Consider the following 22,087-nt stretch of genomic DNA (forward strand, 5'->3'; position numbering starts at 1 on the left):
AGTTAGAGTGCTACAACATAGTAAAATAGTTTTTCTACAAAAAATAAAAAAGGCATTTATACCTATAACTTTATACCACTCATTAAGAATTACTGTTCTAGGACTGAAGTTTCCTATTAGGTGAGCCAAAATAATTTCTTCCATTCATGGTGTTTCTTTTTTAGTGTGGAAGAGCCTGTCAGTTAAACTCCTAGATGCAATTGAAATACTTTTTTCTGGCTTTTGGTATAGGATCATTCCCTTCACACATCTCTTCACCTCAGCAGTAAAAATAGGTATATATATAGAGGTATAAACCATGACTACTGAATTTCTGACAAAACATTCTCATTCTGTGAGGGCAGAGAAAGGTCTTTTAGTATGAGCATGCTGCTTCACTAGCATGGTTATATTGCTTTTAGCTTCAGAGTTAATGGAATTGCTTTGTGGGCCATGGGTCATAAAATCATAGAAGGGGTTTAATGATCATCTAGTTCCATCCCCCTGCTGTGGGTGGGGACACTTTTCACTAGGCCAAGTTGCTGAAAGCTCCATCCAGCCTGGCTTTGAACATTGCCGGGGATGGGGCATCCACAGCTTCTCTGGACAACCTGTGCCAGTATCTCATCATCCCCAGAGTGAAAGATTTCTTCCTTATGTAATCTAAATTCATCCTCATTCATTTTAAAGGCATTCCCCCTTGTTCTGTCACTACATGCCCTTTTGGAAAGCTCCTCTCCAGCTCTCTTGTAGGTCCCCTTTAGGTACTGGAAGGTGCTTTAAGGTCTCCTCAGAGGCTTCATTTCTCTAGGCTGTATAGCCCCAACACTCTGAGCCTGCTGGCCACAACTCTTTCAGTGCAGCCATTCAGTCAATTCCTTATCCCCCAAGTGGTCTCCAGTTTAGAGACAAGGATGTCATGTGAGATAATGTGAAATGTTTTGCACAAGTCCAGGTAATGATGTCAGTTGCTCTTATTTACCAATCCTGTAGCCACTTCATAGAAGGCCACCAAATTTGAAGGCACAATTTACCATTAATGAAGCCATGTTGGCTATCACCAATTACCTCTTTATTTTCTATTTTCTATGAGACTGACTGACCTGTAGTTCCCCAGGCCTTCAGTTTTTCCCTTTTGAAAATGAGTTATGGATTATGTTCCACATTTTCCATGGGAACTAGGTTGACTTGACTTCTCAAATACGCTGTATAGTGGCTTAGCAACTTCATCTGCCAGTTCCTGCAGAACATCTGTATCCTACAGATACATCTCATCAGGTCTTATGGACTTTTGCATCTTCAGGTGTTCTTGAGCCTGATCTTCTGCTACAGTAAGCATGAACAGTTCTTCATTTAGTCAGTCCCTCCCTTTGTCTTCTGCAGCTCGGGTGGTATGGCTGAAACACTTGCTGTTGATGACTCAGTCAAAAAAGTTGTTGAGTATCTCATTATTCTCCATAAGCTGTGTAGCTAGTCCCCTGTTCTGGAGAGTGTGCACATGTACCTATAGAAGCTTTTCTTCTTGATCTTGGTGTCAGTCAAGTTTAATTCTATGAGAGCTTTATCTTTCCTAATCTGATCCCTGGGTGCTCGGACAATATCTCTGTATTCCTCCCAGGCTACCTGTCCTTGCTTCCACTCTTGATAGCCTTCTTTTTTGTTGTTTAGTTTGGCCAGAAGGTCATTGTTCATCCATGCTGACCTCATGGTATTTTTACTTAACTTCTTCTTTAAGCTTAGAGAAGGTAACCCTCAGGCATTAACCAGCCTTCATGGGCTCCTTTTCCCTTCAGGGCTTTATGCCATGGTACTCTGTCAAGCTGATCCCAGAAGTCTGGTCTCCTGAAGTCCAGGATAAGGAATTTGCTGTATGCTCTCCTCATTGCCCCAAGGACCTTGAATTCCACCATTTCATGGTCACTGCAGCCTGGGCTTCCCCTTGAGCTTTACATTCCCCACCAAGCATTCCTTATTGGTGAGAATTTAAATCATTGGCTCCCCTATCTCATGGGAAGGAAGTTCTCATTAATGCATTCCAGGAATTTCCTGGGTTGTTTTATGTCCTGCTGTGTTGTCCCTCCGACAGATATTGGTGTGGTTGAAGTGCCCCATGAGGGCAAGGACTTGAGAAAGTGAGGCTGCTCTTTTGTGCTTGTGGAGACCCCTGCACAGGGCTGCAGTAATTGGTCTTGATACATACCAAAGCAGTATTTTGTTTCTGATTGCTTTTTTTGTCCTAGTTCACTCTATTCCTAAAGAAGACTGTGTTGTACAGACAGAGCATTAAGGATCACATAGGTTTTGGAGAAATTCTTTCTATCACAAGATTTCTTTTCCATTTTATTCACGGTTTTACCTAATTAACGTTAACGGGGAACCCTCTTTTGGAAGTTGGAGCATTCATCCCTGTCCTCTCTCCTAGACAGAATAGCTGGCCCCTTTGATACTTGTTGGCCTTTTTTCTTTCAAGCAGTGAGAGCAATTCCTTCCTCTTCAGCTCAGAACATGTTTCAACTGTTTATAGCTGCTTCACAAATGCATGTAAAATGTCTTTATTAATACAGATGATTGCTGCTTAAGACAATAAGTGTTACAAATAGCATTGCCATGGCAAAAAGTTCTCAGAGAAGTATTTATGTATTTCTACAGTTTTAAGAAAGAAAACTCAAAACTCTTTAGGTTTCCTGGCATCCTGTTCTAACTGGAGTAGATTAGCAGAAGATCTTTCATAGGGGCTAGTTTAAGTGATTAAACGGAGGAAGTGCTTACAAAGCCAAGGCCTGGATGTGTGTCTGACAGCCTTTGGGATCTATTGACTTGGTGCTTTTGTCAACTCCAGACAGTTTAATTTTGAGTACTAATTGCTTATTTTTTATCAGACAAGTTTGTGGGTTTTTGTATATGATAAGTGGACATGGCTTACTCTTAGCTTACTGTAGTCTGTTCTTGACTTGCGAATTCTCCTCAGCAGTGATTAGTGGAATATAATAAAATGCAGTTTGCAAATGAAGGGAAATAACATGAAGCTTACTGCGTGGCTTAAATTTCTTCTTGCTTTAAGAAATGTTGAAAAGCTACTAACTTAACCTGGGAAACTGTTGGTAGTGGAATTGTGTAATACATTAAAGCATGAACTAACCTGAATATATGCAGTTGTGCTGGGAACTAAAAAGAAGTTTTGCAGAAGTTGGAGAGGAGACTTTTTGCCTGAGATTTCTTACAATCTTAATGTCTACCCCACACCCAACCTCAGTGTGAATATCTTGAAATTATAGTGAATATCTGAAACTAGTGGTCCTTGCTAAGAATGTTTGTAATTTGATATATTTTATTGTGTTCAGCCATTGGGCAAACACAGAGCCAAAGCCAAAACAATGCTCTCCATTTTCCCCTGAATCCTGAAACAGCAATTAACTGAGCCTAAGCAGTCGAAAAATGAAGGTACATGGATTTACACTCTTAATGCATTTTACAGTTGTTGAAGAGTTGACTTTCTTCACTGTTTTCTTGACAGAAGGAATTTAATCTCACAGACTTCCTGTTTCCTTGTTAGTTAAGGAAGTACTAAATGATGGCTCAGGTAACACTTGCATAGCACTCTATAACAGCACATAATGCTGTTTTTTAAGCTTAACTGTTTTTCACATAAACAAAATACTATCCCAGTTGTGGTACTGTAGCATTTTACTCTGAAAAGGAGCCCTAAGAGATGTGACTTGTAACTCAAGTAGGTATATTATAAATAATATAGATTGCATTAATTTGAAATGCATTTTATACAAAGTTCTAAATAAGTTTGTTTTTAAGTTCTAAATAAGTTCTAAATAAGTCTCCCAGTTATTTCATTATCTGTTTTACATTATTTTACAGTACATAACATTACATTATTTTTTACTACCTTATTCATGGAAAAGTTGTAACTTTTCCTTTTAGGTACGTTCTCCCAAATATTTTGAAATTATCTAAGACACCACTCTGTTAGAAGGATTGCCTTACAGTTTTCTTGTATTCTCATTAGTGTTCCTGATAGTGCTGGTACAAGTAGAGAGAGGAAACATGGAATTGTGCTGTCAGTGCAGGAAAAAGCAGTCCTTTTGAGGTAGCAAAAAGGAATTGCCTCTAACAGACTGTGGAATAGCATCCTTTGGCTGTCTCTGCTCTGGAGGATATGTGCAGCATCAGACAGTAAAAGAGACTTTCAGTGAAAATACTTTTTGTCTTGGAAAGGATTCAGCTCTGAAAAAAATGCTCTCTGAAGAAATGTGAAGTGTGGTATCAGTAATTGCCGTAGCTTGGCCCTGAATATTTTCTTTTCGGCCTGTGCTCTATCAGCATTCCTGTGAGATTGCAGTCCAAGGTAGGTATGCTCAGGTATCTCACATGGTATCTCACACACTCTCAGAGCTCTGTGAACAGTCTCACCGTGTTCACAACAGATCAGTCAGTCCTATGGTTCATGTTTATTGCCATCTACATCATATGGTATTTATGGCATAGATGGTGTATCTATATGGTATTGTTACAGGTAGGTCCCTGGAGACCTTGCTAGGTCCTCTTGCTTGTTTCAGTTGTTTGAGTAACCACATCATCCACAAAGAAATTAGTTCCAAATAAAGCATGTACCACCATCACAGTGCAAAGAGGTGAGGTCCTGTTCACAACCTGATAAAGACCAGGAGACATTGTAGCTGTATCAGGGAAGAAATACTGGCAAAAATGAAATGAAGGTCACTTGAGTGTCAGTAACTTAAGTTAGATTTTTGAATGCAGTCATTATTAAGACAAATGCATATATTTGAGTTTTTTCATGCTCATCGTATCAACATCAAAATGTGAGAAAAAAGTTCAGTGTATATATATGAAGAATTTTTGTTTTTGCTACACAAGTGAGTTAAAACACAGAGAACAGTTTCTTGGACAACTTCAGTGGCTGAATGGTGCTGGCTTTGCATATGGAAGTACAATTCTTCTTCAAAGATGCCAAGAGTAAACTAATCCTACATCATCTTTGAAGGAGAGCTGAATGTTGTGTTAGGTACCAAAGTCAGGTGGAAAGCTGGTGTTGCAGTTTCAGACAAAACCAGTGTTATCTGGGTTTTAGTAAAAAAACCCAGTAAATTGACCACATGGCTAACTACGAGTTACCCTTTTCATGCCCTTCTGTACCAATGCTTTTCCATGGACACTTTCTCTCTTTTCCAGCTGAGCTGTTGCATTGAATTGGTTTGGTCACCAAACTTTTGGAGTTTGGAATAGTACCTAGGCTATCCATGACAGTGAGATGTATTCAGTCAGAGTGTGTAATAGGCAGGGAAGGAATGGAAAAGCACATACTTGAGTATGGCAATGTGCAAGAGACATCTTTGACCCACTTTTTATTTGCCAAACATTTCACAGCTTGTTTTCTTTTAATTTGAATGCTTCATCTTGAAAAATGGAGAACATAAAGGAAGCAAAGGCAGAAGGGTTTCAAGATCACATTTTTCCAAATATAGGTCTTTGTATCTTAATTCCAAATAGCCTGTAATTTCAAAAATCCATTATACTAAAACCCTATTAATACTCAGTTGAAATGAAAAGCTTATAGGGCAGAGGTTAAATAAACTCTTTTGTTTATTTCGTGACTGATATATTTTAGCTGGTTTGACTATTCAGAGGGGAAGAGAAAAACAAAAAGAACTCTAAAATATTTGCACAGCTTCACAGAAAATAAAATAGCAATAAGACCAAAAAAATTCTTGTTAGTCCACATTAGTACTGCTGGATAAACTACTCAACCTTGCCTTTGCAGTTGGGAAAATGTACTTTCTAAATTAAAAAAATATGACTGAAATACTACAAAAGTTTTTTCTGTGCTTGTGTTTTAAAACAGAATTTGAATTAAGCATCATTCCTGAAAATAATATTCGTCAGATCTTCTAAAAGTGTCCTGTGATGTAGACTGACAGCCTTGCCAGTCCTTAATTAACCTCTAAGAGAAAACGTTTCTTCAAGCTTTTGGCTAACTTTTTTTTTTTTTCCTGTAATTCAAGCCCATTAGTTCTTGCCTTATCCACTGCAGACACAGTGAACAAACTGTTCCCTACTTTTGGGTGATAGCCTTGTAAAAACTGTAAAAACACTCTCAATTTTGTCTCATTTAGCCTGATCAGTTCCAGTTCTCAGAGTCTTTCTTCATAGGTCATGTTTTCTAGATCTCTGATCTATTTTCCCTCTTAGGGCTTTTTCAGACAGTTCATTTCTTTCTTTGAAATCTGATGCCCAAAAATGGATGCAGTATTCCAGCTAGAGCTTTTCCACTGCCAAAGTTGAAGGATTACTTCCTGCACTTTGCAGGCTGCTCTCTCATACATGTCACAGAATGGTGATTGCTTTTTTGTGCAGTAGCACAACTGTGACTCTCACTCAGCTTATGGTCTGCTCTATCTTCCAGACTGTCATTTGCTGCTCCCCATCCTGAGCAGCTGGTTATTTCTGCCTGATCCTAGTCCTTTTTCCTTTTTGGTACAGCAGTTCAAACTCTTCTCTAAGCAATGCTCCAGTTTCTGAAAATTATTTTAAGTTTTGACAATGCCTTCCTGTTGAACATTTGCAGACTTAACTAATGTGGTTTCTGTTCTATTGTCTGGATTTTTAATGAAAATACTGCATTTCATAATGGACCTCCAGTCAGCAGGTCATTGCAGTTGCTCAGACTCATTAGGAACCACTCTCTGGTTATGGTCGTTCAAACAGTTTTCACTCACTTTTTAGTACTTCAATCTGAAGCTTGTTTCCTAAATTTGCCTATAAAGTTATTATGGGAAATATTATCAAAAATCTTTTTGAAATCAGAATATAGGATAACCAGTTGTTTTTCTCTGCCATGAATCCTTTTACCCTCCTTACAACTGAAGTAGACTGACCTGTGATTTATGCTTGATGAATTTGTGTTGATTATTACTAATTTGCTTATCTTTCAGTGGTTTCAAATTCTTTATTTGTTCCATTTTTTCAGTGCATTGAATCTGAACTGTCTGCTTTATAATAAAAGACATACTTCTTTGCAGCTGTATTCACCACATGCTCTCAGATGATTCTTCTAATAAAATATGCAAAAATTTATTAAGCATTTTAGCTTCCCTAGTCTTTTGTCCTAGAGTCATAGAATCATTTAGGCTGAAAAAGACTTTTAAGAGTAGCAATTCCAACCCTTAACTCAACAGTACAAGTCCACCACTAAACCATGTCCCTCAGTGCCACATCTGCACATCTGTCAGAGCCGTTACTTTTCTGCTAAGTTCGGACTCTTTCATTCCATAGACAGAACAGCCATACTGCAAAATTTGCAGTACTGCAGAAGTGCATCAAGCTCTTTCAGCTCTACTCTTTCCAGCAGCCTACCTCAGCAATAATGCTGCAATCCTACTTCCCACTTCTTTGGCATGTTCCGTATGTGGCCAGTTCAAGTGCTTGTTAAGTGTTCAGGACTGCAGTCAGCAGATCAGACACATCATGGCCTTCAAAAGCCAGGAGATGTGGTGGTCTGGCTGCCCTGTAGAGAAGATGTTTTGTGAAAAGAGTCATGGTCACAGCTGCAGCATGTGCTCTGCTGCACTGGCCAGTGAGGGCTGAAAAGGCTCAGTCAAGTTCCTGAACTGCCTGTGTATCAAATTCAGCCCCAAATCGCAGCATTTACAGTCATGGTGGCAGTGCTGGCAGTCTCACATCAGCTGATTGGGAAAAGAAGAGACGAAACATGAAATAGTTCAAAGTAAATAGAGAAATTCTGTTTTAAAGATAGGTAATTTTAGGCACAGAGGAACAAAGCATTATTTCCAGAATCTGATAGTAGGTTTTGGAATATGAAACACCAACCATGTTACTCTCACACCAGAGTTTAATTCTCAGGTATTTAAATAAATCTCTTGGGCATGGGAGTGAGGAGGGGATAAGGTACATGGAAAGGAAATGAGAATGTTATCTCTACTTTACTGTGTAATTCTCATTTAAGAATGGCTGGAGCTTTCTGAATAATGAATATATCTCAGTATTTCATGTCAGTGGAAACTGCTGTGTGAAGAATAGTTACTGTAAATAAGAACTGAGAAACTGCTGTTGGAAAATTATAATTATTATAAATATTAGCAATGTGCTAATTTAAAAAACTGAACATGGATTTCATTTTTTAGTGTGACAATGTTTAATTCTAAAGTTCTCTTGAAAAAGTAATAACTCTGATATCTTTTTTTTAATCCCTTGCAGCTCCTAGACAGCTGTATAATGGATTACTACGAAAAGTACAAGCACAGAATGAATGAGCTTGAAGCATTTAATATGGTAAAAGTTACAGGATTAATACTACTACCTTGCATATATGTGTGCTAGTCTAGAACAAAGCCCTGTTAAGTTTTATGTGGAGGTGGACTGTCTTACACTGTGGTATGCAATCTTAAAAACAAAGCAGTTCCCCATTCCATACTTTGGAACGTATCCTATTCCAGAACTATATTAGGTGTAAGTAAAGTAATAAAGTGAACACATGGAAGATTCTTTTTCAAGAGGGACTATTGCATTGGAAAATGGAATGTCAGTCTCCTTTTAAATCTAGACTGGTCTCCATGCAGTTATTTAATAAAAAACTCTTTTTATTAAAATTCATTATTTCCCTCTTTAAAATGGTTCTGCTACATTTAATATTCTTTTCTTGTTGGACAATGTCTGAAAACCACCTAAATAACATGGTTCTCAGAGTTTATAGCATTACATGTATTTTTCATTTTTAATATAATCTGTTTCGAAGATGTTCATCCCATAGGGAAGATTAGCAAGGTGACATTTGTACAACAGAACCCCTAAAAAATGATTGACCTTCCTGGAACTGTTTTGAGGAAATGTAGCCATTTGGAAGTGTATTGCCTGTCTTTCCCAAAAGGATTATAGCATCTAATCTTTCTTTCAGTTGAAGGTTGTTCTGGCTCCTTGCATAGAAGTTTTGATACTTCTGGATCGTCTTTGCTACCTCAAGGAGCAGGTATTTTTGCATTCTCTTTTATGATACCTAAAGCCTACATCACTGAAATGAGGCTATTTGAGTCAATTTATTACTGTGCAGATGAAAAGTCTGCTGTAGAATTATTATTCTCATCATATTTGCAAAAGTATAAGCATTCATTCCATTTAGTATAAACATATGCCCAGCAGATGTTTTTATTTTCAACAAAGCAACAGCAGTAAAGTTTATGCTCTTTTAATTCTATGGTAATTACTAGTCAATAGATAGTAAAAAATAAATTAATCAAAGATGTAGCAAATCTCATTATATACAACATAATGAAATATTTAATAATTTTTTAAAAAATTGGATATGCTAAACAAATATTGTGCTGCTAATACTCAAACTTCCAATTAATGTGCTTTGGAACATATAATTCTAAAAATTTTGAAATTGATCCAAAATGTTTATGATTTTCTTTTACTGTTTCTTAATTAAGATTAATAATGAGAGAGGGTGCACTTTTTCTAAGTGTATGGGTCAGCTGAGGTACATTTGACTAACATACAGCCTGGATATATTTTACAAGTACAGATCTGGGATATAATAAGCAAATGCTACTACATTTACTCCATGATAACTTATATTATTATATTGTTTCTTCTAACACTGATTTTGAGCTTGGCCTGGTTAACTTGAAAGCAGTGGTGATACTTTTTCTGCTCCAGTAAACATTTTTCACACAAATAATAATTTCCTAGGTGGAAATGGTCACATCATCCAGCTTCTGCTCTGGGCCATGGTCAAAATAAAATTTTAAAATAAAGCTTATTCTCATTCATATGAATGAATAGCTGTGTTTTTCCACTATAAACCTTTCATTTTAAGAGCTCCATTTTATCATAAGTGAAAATTCACTTTATTCTCCATCAGGATGCACTTGGAACAACTGAATTGTAGTGAATGTATGCCTTTGTTCTAACTGGTATTTTTACAGAGAGGCAATTTGAAGTATTAAATAATGATGCATTTTCCCAAATGCCAAGCAGTTACAAACTGCATAGAAATCTGTATGATTTCCAAGAGGGGAGATAAGACTTGCTGCATATAGCACTAATTCACCTTTTCTAAATGTAATATATGCATAGATTTAATATTGTGCTGAGTGATTCACAAAATCTGTTTAGAAAGAAAAATGAAAAAAAAAAAGCCAAATGCAACATGATGACCAGATCCAGCTGGCCTGATTCATTTGAAAATTCAGTTAATTAGCTGCAGTAGTAGAATGTGCAACATAAAACAAGTATGACATGAACCTTAATTTCTTTGCTCTAGTTCAGCCAAAAAGCAAAGCTTTATTGATGAAGCAGGCGGGAAGCTATCACTTGATAGCACCAGAAATAATTAAATTACTTTAAAATATATCCTGTTATGGGTGTCCTTTTTTCACAGCAAACTTTACCCCGATTTTCTTATTAGATAAGTGGTTTTCCTGCTTGGCATTAGGATAATTCTATTTATTTTCAATTTTGGATTTCAAAATGTGGACATATTACCATATTTTAGCTTATAAGTCAAACCCATTTTTATGCACTTCAATCATATATCATTTTCAGGAAAACATCGCCTGGTCTGGACTTGTGAAGTTATTTGATCCTGTGAAGTCCCCCAGATGCTATGCAGTTATTGCTCTGAAGAACTAGTCATGTTCTGAAGTGGAATCAAATTGCAAAGAGGTTGGAAATTCTGAACTGATAGTGCTGTTTCCTCTCTTTTATTCTGTTATTTTTAATTGATTCCTCAAGTACAACGTTTGCTTTTCAAATGCAAAAGAAAAAAGTGCAATGCCTCTTTGAATCTTCAGAAATAAATATATCCTTTATAAATATGATTGCTTCCTTATGTCAGTTATTAATGTTGAACATCTGACTTTATTATAAATGTTACAACCCATAGTATGTGACTATTATTTAAAATAACATTTATGTTTCTTCCTTTTAAGGTACTACGCTTGTGTATCCTTTCTCTTGATATTTCTCAATATAACCTTAATTTTTCCCAGTGGCTAGTCTTAGACTAAGCTCACTTTTTTTTTTTTTTCTGGATTCAGATGGTGCAGAGTATAAACAGAAAAATACCCTACACTGTAAACAAGAGGCTCATAGACTAAATAGGATCTTTGTACTACCTCTTCTGCAGGTCATCAGGACCAGCTTACTTATAGAGCAGTGTAGAAGAGCCTAAGTAGCGACTACCTGCAAAGGACAGTGTTATATCAACCCCTTCTTCCTTCAGGCATTTTCCTGGCATGCACTTGTTTGCCTGTCACTCTGAAAGAAAAATATGTGTGTTCTCATCCAGTGAGAGATTTCCCAGTGCTTAAGAATCAGCTACCCTGCTGGGGTTCACTCTGTAATCCTTGGGTTGTACTGGAAAGCTATTATCTGGCCCAGATCTGTTGGGTATAAATACTTTGGTACTCAAATGAATTGAAACTTCCTAGGCAGTTTCTTGTTAGATTTGCTGCATTCATGAGTGGGAAATTTATTTGTTGATGCATTTCTCTCACTGAGTTGCCTAATTAAACTTGCAGATTTTCCATCAATTAAAAAAGGAGAAAAGTTTATTTTCTAAATCCTAGTGCTTTTATTAGAATTTTCCAGTTTATGTAAAATATAATTAACTACTACTGCATAGAAAAAAAAAGGACAACAAATATATAATAAAATACATCATTAAAGAAGAAGAAAAAGGCAAGAAAGAAGAGGAGAATGCACATGGAAGATGAGAATAACAAAGAATATTTTTATACTAATTGTATAATGACAATAATTAGACTGAGACTGAGATGTAATTAGACTGAGTAGGAATGGATCCTACTCTGCTGCACTTTGCAAAATATAATGAGATCTTGTGAACGTGGCCACTGAAGAAAAGAGAAGTAAAGTATTTTTTCTAACAAGTCACATCTTTCTTGATATATTCGCTTGAAAGAAATATTTTGGTTTTATGTCTGTCTAAACTGTTATAAAAGTCCAGTCCTTACTAATTCCATGGTTCCAGTATGAGCTTCTGATATTTGTTTGGTCTGAGTATATTAAATCCTTTGAACTGCTGAACATCTTCAATGCCCAAGGAAATGAACAGAACTTGCAGGTCTGGAGCAGTAGAGCTAAGAGAAAAATGAGGCCTTCCATATATGCCACCTTTTGTTATACAGACAGTACTGAGGAAACTAACAAGCTGCTGATTTTTTTTCCCAGGAGAGGAATGAAAAGAAAAAAAATCCTTTCCTAACCTCTAAGCATCTGGAAGGAAAAAACCCAATAATATCTGATATAAAAAGGCAATCTAAAGTACCTGATGTTATAAAGAAAAAAGGTGAACAAAAATTCCTAGAAAAATAGGTTTTATTATATTATGTTCTGCTAAGACATGATGACTAATTGTTACTGAAGTGTTATAGTATTATCATCCCTGTTATGTGCTGTTGAAAAAAATGTACTTGGGGAAGAAATTGCCTTTTTTTTCTCTTATGAATTGGTTCTTCTACTTTTTCAGACCAAATTCTAAAAACAGGCCATATATGATGTTTAAACAAAGAAAGCACAGTTTCCCACTGAAAACAAGGGCTCAAACATACCTTTTTATGGACGAAAAATATTCATTTGAGCAAGCCCCGTATGGTTTAATCTAAACACAGTCGAAATTGCAAAAAAAAAAATAGACTAGTGTTAATTTTATGTGATAAGTGTGTAATGTTAGGTACATTCAAAGTTAAATTTTTATTACTATCTTAAAAGAACATTTGCAACAGTTTAGAAAAACAAGCACATCTCTAGGATTAGCACAAGTGTTTGTCTACTGTTTTAAAAAGGTCTGAATAAATTTGCATTCCCTCCCCCAACAACTTCTCAGACCCTTTCAGTACTTTTCATACACTTTGTAGTCTGTGCAGGCAAAAAGAGAGGCAATGTGCTTCTTAGAATAATAACTATCAAGAGGTTTATATGATGAGTTTGGATTCAAGCAAAGTCAGTTGCTGTCCACTCTCAAAGCTATTTCAAAGCTTTGGGTGCCTGAATACTTATGAGGTATTGTTTACACAATGGAAAAATCCCTGACAGTAATCAAGATGAATAAAACCACTTTTCTTTATGGTTATTGCCAGAAGTTCTCCCATAAACTAAACTGTATCCAAAATATGATGAAGTCTTTTGATTGGAAAGAACCTCCATTTTCTTTCAGTGTGAAAGGCCATTATCTATCTTGCTGTACTCCCTAAGGAACAGAGGATATACCTGTTTTCCATCAGGTGTTTGCCTGATTCTGTTTGTGGCACAGCTATGCATTCTCTAACAGATTCAGAGTGTTTTATTTATCTTCCTTAGGGCTGAAACCTGTTCTTAGATGGAGGGATAAGAGTATATGCAGGGTATGTGTGGAATGTTAATATTCAAGAGATCAGTGTAGCCCTAAAATCTCCAGGGCTGCTTTTGTGACAAACTTTAATTCTGCAGGTCGAGTGGAGTTCCTCAGGCATTGGTACTGGGGCTGTGCTGTTTAACATCCTTGTTGGAGACATGGGCACTGGGATCGAGTGCATCTCAGCAAGTTTGCAGATGACACCAAGCTGTGTGGTGTGGTCAATGTGCTGGAGGAAAGGGATGCCATCCAGAGGGATCATGATAGACTTGAGAGATGTGCCCACAAGAATCTGATGAAGTTCAACAAGGCCAAGTGGAAGGACCTGTAGCTGGTTTGGGGCAATCCCAAGCACAAACACAGGCAGAGAATGGATTGAGATGAGCCCTGGGGAGAAGGACAAGGGGGTATCAAGCTGAAGGAGGGTAGGTTTAGATTAGATGTAAAGAAAAAATGGTGAGGCACTGGAACAGCTTGCCAGAGAGGTTATGGACTTCTCATCCCAGGGAGCATTCAAGCCAAAGTTGGATAGGTCTCTAAGACCTTATCTAGTAGAGGGTGTCCCTCCCCATGGCAGGGAGGTTGGAACTAGATGATCTTCAAGATCCTTTCCAACCCACACCATTCTATGATTTTATGATTCTAGGTCTGATTCCTGGCTTGTAACATCATGCCACAAAAAAATGTGTGCTATTTTAGTTTCTGGGATTTTTTTTTTTTTTTTTCTGATTAAATTTAGGTATATTTTATGGTAAATTATCTTCTTCATTGACATGATTCATTACTGTTAAAGTGCTTAATATCTGCTAAGAGTTAATATGCTTTTGCTATGTCTTGATGGACTTAAAATCTTGAGACTTTATGTCCTGTGATGGTATAAAATCTGCACAAGGAAAGCATGCTAAATGTATTTGGCTTTGTGGCAGCCATGTGTCTTTTAAATGGCTGGAGTTACTTATTGGCTTATATTTACTTTTTTCCTAAAAACTATTCTAAGTGTGCAATATTGTCTGATATCACTGGTACTAAGGGCAAGTGGTAAAATAGGACCAGCACCAAGAAAGTCCTCCCTGCTTATGTGTGAGCTAGCAACTTCAGTGTGGGGCTTCAGACTTTCCTTTCCCAGTGAAGTAACTGAATACCAATCACTGTTGGCATCTTTAAATCTCTTTATCCCATGCATCTTAGCACATTCACTATTATCTGTTCTCCTTCTTCCTGATGTATAGTCTAATGCACTGAAAAGAGAGGAATTCATGCTAGGCTATGGGCCATGAAGAATTTTCAGCATTTGTAAGCAAATCAGAACTGAGGTATAGTTTTCCAGACACTTAAAGCAACACCTAATTCTTAGAACTGTGACTTTAGCTCCCTAAGTTTCTGAAGTCCATTCAAATTTTGAGTTCTGAATTCCTGCCAGATGGGAGCATGGCCTAATTCTCCTGGAATCCAGCTGCAGTTCTCTCTCTATCTGAAATAATCAACTGAGATTGGTGGGTCTATATTCTGTATCTCCAGGCAACTGCTGAACAAGTCGCTTTCTTTGAATTTGCTTATCCCTGCTTGTTATCTCTGTCAATGTTGTATTTCAGTGTACTGTGAGATAGAGTAAAATCCTTCTGAGATTTAGGATGCCTCAGAGAAGCTGCACCACAGTTACGCTTCTTGTTGCTTTCTCCCTTAAATTAATTCCTGATGATCAGAAAGATTAGTAAGGACCAGACATCCTCAGAAGCATAGGCTATTAAAAATCACTGTACACAATATCTTCTCTTCACAAGTCTTTCTCAATTCAAGAGCTCTAAAGCATTTTCTTCACAGGAATTCCAGAGCACATTATCATTAAACTCAGACATCTAAGGAAACCCACCAACATAATGAAAATTGGCCTCAAACTGTTAAAACATGCTGTTGTACACCAATCTTCCCAGTATAAACCTACGTTCTCTTCAAAGCTGTCTGCAATGTCTGTATCAAACTGGAAACAAATAGACACTTGTCTCACATTCACAGTGATGCTGTTCATGAAATCAGTAGCAGAATGACATTCTACTCTGTGCTTCATGCTAAAAGGCAACAGAACCCTCAGAAATCCAGAGATCTGATACCTCCGGAATTACTGAATTCCTTTTAACAGATTTTTTCAGTCAGTTCAGTCTGCTACTTACTTCAGTCACTACTGTCATCAACAGGTGTACAATGTCTGTGGTTTATGTTCCACAGGTGGAACTTTCTCACAATACACTTGTCCAAACATTAGATCACTTCAACTAATTGCTAGGAGTTGTAGCTACTCCTAGGTTTATTTGTGGAATTTATAGTAAATTTAAGTTGCTTTATCCAAGTGGAATCCTGCTATAAACCATAATTTTATCAGAAATGTGCATTTGAAGTACACCAGAAAATAGATTCTAGATTATCATTTAAATGTAAAAGAAATTGAAATTGTATGTGTAAGTGTGTTCTTGGGTAGGAAAGCACAGTCTGTGTCAGGTTGCATCTTGAGGTGCACTATTGGCCAGAATTTGATAATTCACAAATACAAAACACATAAACAAGATTACATGGAGAAAATAGCTTGGAGTTTTGCAGTTACCACAAAGTGTATTGCTGTTCTTTATGAACCATAGGAAGAAATGTAATTATGTTATTTAACTGGAATACAGGAGAACTGGGACTTTCAGTAAGTAAACAGAGGAGTCACATTTTAAACTTGCCTTACAATTTAGGAACTATCTGCAAAAGTGACAAATATCAGGGAACAACCATCTGATACACTTTTCACCCCAAGAAATCAAGCAGTTTCTACATAACATTTATTTTGTAGCTGTTCTATAATCCAAGTCTATGCTTGCTTGGGGTTTTTCTGTGTAATAGTTAATTGCTAAATTATCTATTTTCAGTGTTTTGCAATTACAGTCACAGTGGTTATGTGTAATAAGCAAGGACATTTTATTTCTTCTTGTAGCTATAACAGGATAAAATTATTTAAAATTAACAACGACTGTCCAAAAGCAAAATATCACTGCTGAATTTAGCTACAGTTTATCTGTGGATTAAAAAATTCTGCATGTGAAACCTGGGAAACTCTTAAGTTTTCATTGCAAAATTCTCAGATTTATGAAAGTCTCTTTCTTTTTGCATCTTGACCAGTATGAACTTACTTGTGTAGATAAAGATGTTGTCAGGGTAGCTGGTATTGGGTTTCACGTGGAATTTATCAGGAAAATCAAGATGCACTAAATCTACTGAGCCAACAAATCAGATTGTTAGACTGAAGCTGAGATGGCCTTAACACACTGTCAACTCTTTCATGACTCACTGATGAAAAGAGCAAAGCTGTCTGCTTGCTGAATAACTCGATAGTGTCTGGCACTGAAGGAGAAAATTCCAAAGCAGAAAGGAGCAGTGATCACCTCTGGATTATACAGACTTTCAGAAACAATAATTAAAATGTACAGTTGTAAATCTATGCTGTTTAATACACCTCCTATTATTAGAGTAATGAATAAAGACTGACAGCAGAAGCAACCATGCTGTTTCTCAACTATAAATCCTAAATTCACTTGTTAGTCTTAGAAAGGCTAAAGTCATCAAGAAGACACACTGATGTTAAAAACTGCAAAAAGGGCTGTACATTGCTTGAATAAATGTGCCATTTGCTAAGCTTTTTCTACTCTGAGGCATGGGCATCAATTCAAAGAACACAACTCACAAAATACTCAATTGAGCAGCTTATAAAACAAGTTTTATCCATTTTAAGCTCTCCAGTGTTTAACAGACTATTATTAGCTAATACAAAAATGCTTTCATTTCACAGAAATTTTAGTTTTAATTTGAGAATATGAATAATGGTAGAGAGTCACAAAGTGTAAATTAATATCATTAAGGTTACTCCTAGACAAATTCTAGATTAAAGTAAAAACTGTCTGTCCAACAATGTAGTGAAGACCTGCATTGTCTTTTGAGACACTGGCTAATTTCTGTTGATTTCCATGGAAGCAGGCTTGGATACAAAAGCATCTACTGAAGGCAAACAGTGTGGATGATCAAATCCCTTTTGTACAAGGCCAGCACCAAATTTACATTTCTGAAGGTGGAGAGATCATGTGCGCTTCCTTTATTCGTACATATTGAAGTTGAACAGTATAGAAATGATTGTTAATGCTGGCTCATCATTGAAATCATCCTGACATGTAGTAAGAGAAGGTTTAAATGGCTTTTTGTTCTTTTTTTTTTAATTTCACATAGCATGTTCAAAACTCTCAGAATTTTCTTTTCTACTCTCACTAGTCCTTAACAATGAGGGCACTGACTACAGTAACAGAGTTAAATGACACTTTTTTTTTCCCTAGGAACAACTGAATTGACTGAATTCAATGGTATAATTCTCATTAACACCATTATAACTGATTCTATTAATAAGGAAAGTAAGATTTAGCCTTAATTCTCATAAAAGGCAACACATCACAGTACTTCAAGAGAATGTTTTCATATTTCACTTTGTATTCACTCATTTTCCCCTGTATTTCCTTTCCTGTCTTTCTTCTGTGCAGAAATTTTATAAAATATTTTAAAATGAAAAATTGAATTTTTCCAAGTGTTATGTTTCACCAGTTAGCCACCTCTACCAGCACTTTGTAGGCAGCACATCCCTTATTCATGAACCATGTGTTAAAGACAGGAATATTAATAACTCATTCTGCACAGACCATGAATTCAATAGAACCTATAAATGTTGATTGTCAGGCCAAAATTGTGATTGATTTTTGTAATTCCATTTAGGATGTATTTTAAGAATGTATTTCTATAGAAAACATTTTAAAGGTGTTTTTATGAAAATATTTTACAGCAGAACTTGAAAATTGTGTCACTGGAGGTAGAATCTCAGTGAAGAATTAAAATAATATTTCAGGTTTTCTGTAGGGATCATTTAATAAAGATCTTGTTTGTTATGATTTAGCAACAACATAAATTAATAAAGTGTAAAAGGTATCACAATTATTCATTCACTTCTAGTTTATTTAAATATTACAGCCTTATCTGTTGATAGTTTACTTGTCTTTGGCTAACTGCACCTAAGATTTTGGAAGAGCAAATCAGGAAACATTCATGTTTTTATGCATTAGTGTGTTAGAGTTCTGTTGAATGAAACAGAAGTGTATTACATGGTAAGCAATGTCATGTTTCTCCATAAAAATAAGCTGCCAAAACAAATCCAAATACATGCAAGAGAAGAACACAGTTCTCAGTAAGCATTTAGTTTCTTTATCTGTTTGTCATCAGAAGTGAATGTTAGATTATTTCACTGCTTTTTAATAAGTTAAGTTTTGAGACCTTCACATTTTGATTCTCCATCTCAGGAAAGGAAAGATAGATTCACTTTATACCAGGTAAAACTGCTGCATTATTACCCTGTGTCCCAGAGGCCACATGAAACTGTTAGTCTGGGGTTCTGCCTAATTAATTCTATGCTCTGCAGCATCACCACACTGTGGTGATGCCCTGATATGGTTCTACTCCAGTATAGTCCAGGGGAGAAGCATGTGTATGCTCTGAACATTATCTGGGTTTTTGAGACAGGATAAACAGGAAGAAGGGAAAAGTTTTATTTCTCCTGTTCTCCCACCCACTGTTTGTATTAGGCCTTCAAGCGCTTTGGGCTGAGTTTTTTCTTAGTGTCTAAGGGTAGCAGTGAACAGCTCACACAGTTCTTGGAAGTCAAGCATTGCTCCTGCAATTACTCTTCTGTGTGACTGGTGCCTGGGACATGCTGCCATCAAAGGCTGGATAATTCCCTTTGTGGAAGTCTGATTTGTACCCGTTATGCCCACTTGCAGAAAGGCATCCTTATTAATGCAATGATGTGGCCGGTCAGAGAACTGTTTTCTACAGGAAACTGGTGCAGGATTTGCTTTCTCTTCCAGAAGTGACACTGTGCTTTGCAGTATGGTGGGGTGTGCTGTTCCAGGTTGTTCTGAGCATTTCTTATTGAACTAGAGTTCTTCCCTTGAACAGTGAAGTCACAGGCTTGCCACTGAACACTGCAATGCATCTTATCATTCCCAGGTTGTCTAGAGGACATTATTAAAAAGAAACAAAGAAAAACAAAAACAGTTCTGTGTTCAGACAGGTATTTTTATATGTGATAAACCATAAATATTCCCTTTGTTGGTAGAAGAGCACATAGACTATGTGCATTATCACTGCATTTGCATTCTGACAACCCTCTTAACAACAAAATGCTCTTCAAAGTGCTTTTCAAAAACTGACATTCACTCTTGAAACATTTCCTCAGGGCAACTATCTTTTGTATTATAAATGTAGTTTTTATCTAATTTCCATGGACTCTTCACCTGTTCTTTTTAGGTTTTTTCTTCAATTGAGGGATAAGAGAGTGTTAGAGAGAAGTACCATTTTCCAGTTAAAGTTTGTAACATATATTTTGGAATAATTTAAATAAGATTTTATAAGATAAGAAATCTGAATTTTGTTTTGTAGATGTTGAAGAAGTCTGTTCCCATTGCAAAGTTTTAAACTTAGAAAGCTCTAATGTCAATATACACAGTCAATATAATATGTGCAGTTTATATGTCTTTCAAAAACAGTGATGTGCTCAGCAGTGTGAATTCAGTGCTCTACTTTCCCAAAAACCTGAGCAAATTATTCTAGATAGACAGTTTTATGTAACAAAAAATCCGTAATGTTTGTTATGAAAGCCAGCTACAAACATATTAATATTTTAAAGTTCTTTTGCAATTTTTTTGTGTCAAATCAATGTATCTTCCATTGAAAGTGACCTTAGAAGTGTTTACACTCAATTTCTGAAAAATTGTGTATTTATTTGTTGGCTTAAAATGCCAGGTTTTTTTATCTCTGCAATTTGTTGCTAAGTTGCCTTAAAAGCAGACAGGTAATAAATTGTTTCCCATACAAAGTTGCTTCAGTAATCCCTATCAGAAGAATACTACAAAGCATTCTCATTTTTTGAACTGAATGTCATCTTTCCTTGTAAAAAGAATGTTTTTCACTGAGTGTCTATTTCCTGCGTAGAAGAACAGGAAAACATTTCAACAGACTGATTAATTAATTTAATTTTTCACTTGGTTTATGTGAATTCTGATTCTAGGTACAAAATACATTTTCTACTTATATTTAATTTAAACCCTATCTGAAGAGCTAAAAAGCAGCCTGCAAAATTCCTGCCTGATTCTGACTCATTTTTTGCAGTGATTCCTCCCTGATGTGAATTGTACTAATATCCTATTTATCTCTCATACTTGTTGTCTTGAAGAATACATTTAATTTCTTCAGGGAATTACTTGGGTTGCAGATGGTTCACAAATGGTATGTAATGATTATTTTCCACTTCTTTGTTTTCTGAATGGATAATTTTTGCAGTAAAGCAAGATCTGTTTCTGCAGACACTGGTTCATCTGCTTATCCTCACTACTTTAGTCCAGTCTAGGTCATGAGGCACTGCATTGTAGTACAAATAAGTGGGAGATATCTTCCAGGATCATCAGCTAGCAACAATGGCAAATTAAATGTGGATTAATGATGGGATATAAATAATGAACTATATTTCCTGCTACTGCAAGATCATCTGATCAAAATTAGCTGTTGTAACTACTCACATAATGAAGAGCATTTACAAAAGTATTTATGGAACATGTATACCAAATAGGCAAAAACAAAGCCAAAGAAATACATTTTTAAATGTATTACATTGAAAAGTTAAAGAAAGTAAACATTTCTGAAACACATTTACCCCAGACTTTTCTGCAAGATTAATATGGTATGTGTAATATACACATTTAATATTTATGTTTGTATCATGCTCAAATTAAGCCTGCTATGAACCAATACCAGAGAATCTAGGAAGGAAATTTAGAGAGTTGATGCCAGAAAGAGCACTGCATGATAGGCAGACTGAACATTGAAAAAAAGTGCACAAAAAATAGCCAAATATGTAGCAAATCGGACATACCACAGGATGTTTTGGAAACACAGCAACAGCAACAATGGAAACTTTTTAGACTTTGTTTAGCTAAAACAGAAAACAAAAGCAAGACTGATTGAATTAATTAATGAAAAAAAATATGTTGACCGTTTGGAGCAAAGCAAATGTAAACCAAAATAATTGAACAGAATATAAATTAGAATTGTTTCCAGTTAGTGTGTCTATTTTTGTACATACATGTATGCTGAACAGACACAAAATCTTATAAATAATTATCTCTTATGGGAATACTCAAAACCAACTTGGTGAGCATTAAAGATGTGAGGCTACATGTTTGACTCAAATATGGTTGAATATAATTATTTTACTTAGAAAAATTATCATGTGTGTACTGTCATGGTGTATAAATACACCCCTTGCTTTGAATGGCACAGAGTGATGAATTTCTGTAATTGATTTTACTGTGTCTAGATCTGTGTTTCACAGTTTTTATAAATATGTCAGGATTTGATGGAAGTTGCAAATTAGACAAAGCCATAACAATGTTTCCATTAAGTTTTATCTCATTTCTCTATTTTGATTTTCAATTTCATTTTTACATTTCTGGACAAGAAAGTCACCTTTCTTTTTGTATTGCTTTAGTAAATATTCTCACTGCTGTCTATTGAATATGAGGTAAGGTAATATTGCCATGAAAGGAACATCTTCCCAATTTCAATCTGTTATGTCAATCATTAATACAAATC

The 22,087-nt window shown here is 36.0% G+C and overlaps 1 protein-coding gene across 2 annotated transcripts in view; it reads left to right on the forward strand.

Moving 5' to 3' along the window:
- Window positions 1-10,841, forward strand: part of METTL25 (methyltransferase like 25) — a 44,811-nt gene extending 33,970 nt beyond the window's left edge. For both annotated transcript variants that reach the window (XM_079303864.1, XM_079303865.1), the window contains 3 exons: window positions 8,224-8,298; window positions 8,921-8,992; window positions 10,570-10,841. In XM_079303864.1, coding sequence (XP_079159990.1) covers window positions 8,224-8,298; window positions 8,921-8,992; window positions 10,570-10,656 — 234 coding nt within the window. In that variant the 3' untranslated portion in view covers window positions 10,657-10,841. The remainder of the gene's footprint in view (window positions 1-8,223; window positions 8,299-8,920; window positions 8,993-10,569) is intronic.
- The last annotated feature ends 11,246 nt before the right edge of the window (window positions 10,842-22,087 follow it).

Source organism: Erithacus rubecula (genome assembly GCF_903797595.1).
Source record: "Erithacus rubecula genome assembly, chromosome: 4".
Lineage (NCBI taxonomy): Eukaryota > Metazoa > Chordata > Aves > Passeriformes > Muscicapidae > Erithacus > Erithacus rubecula.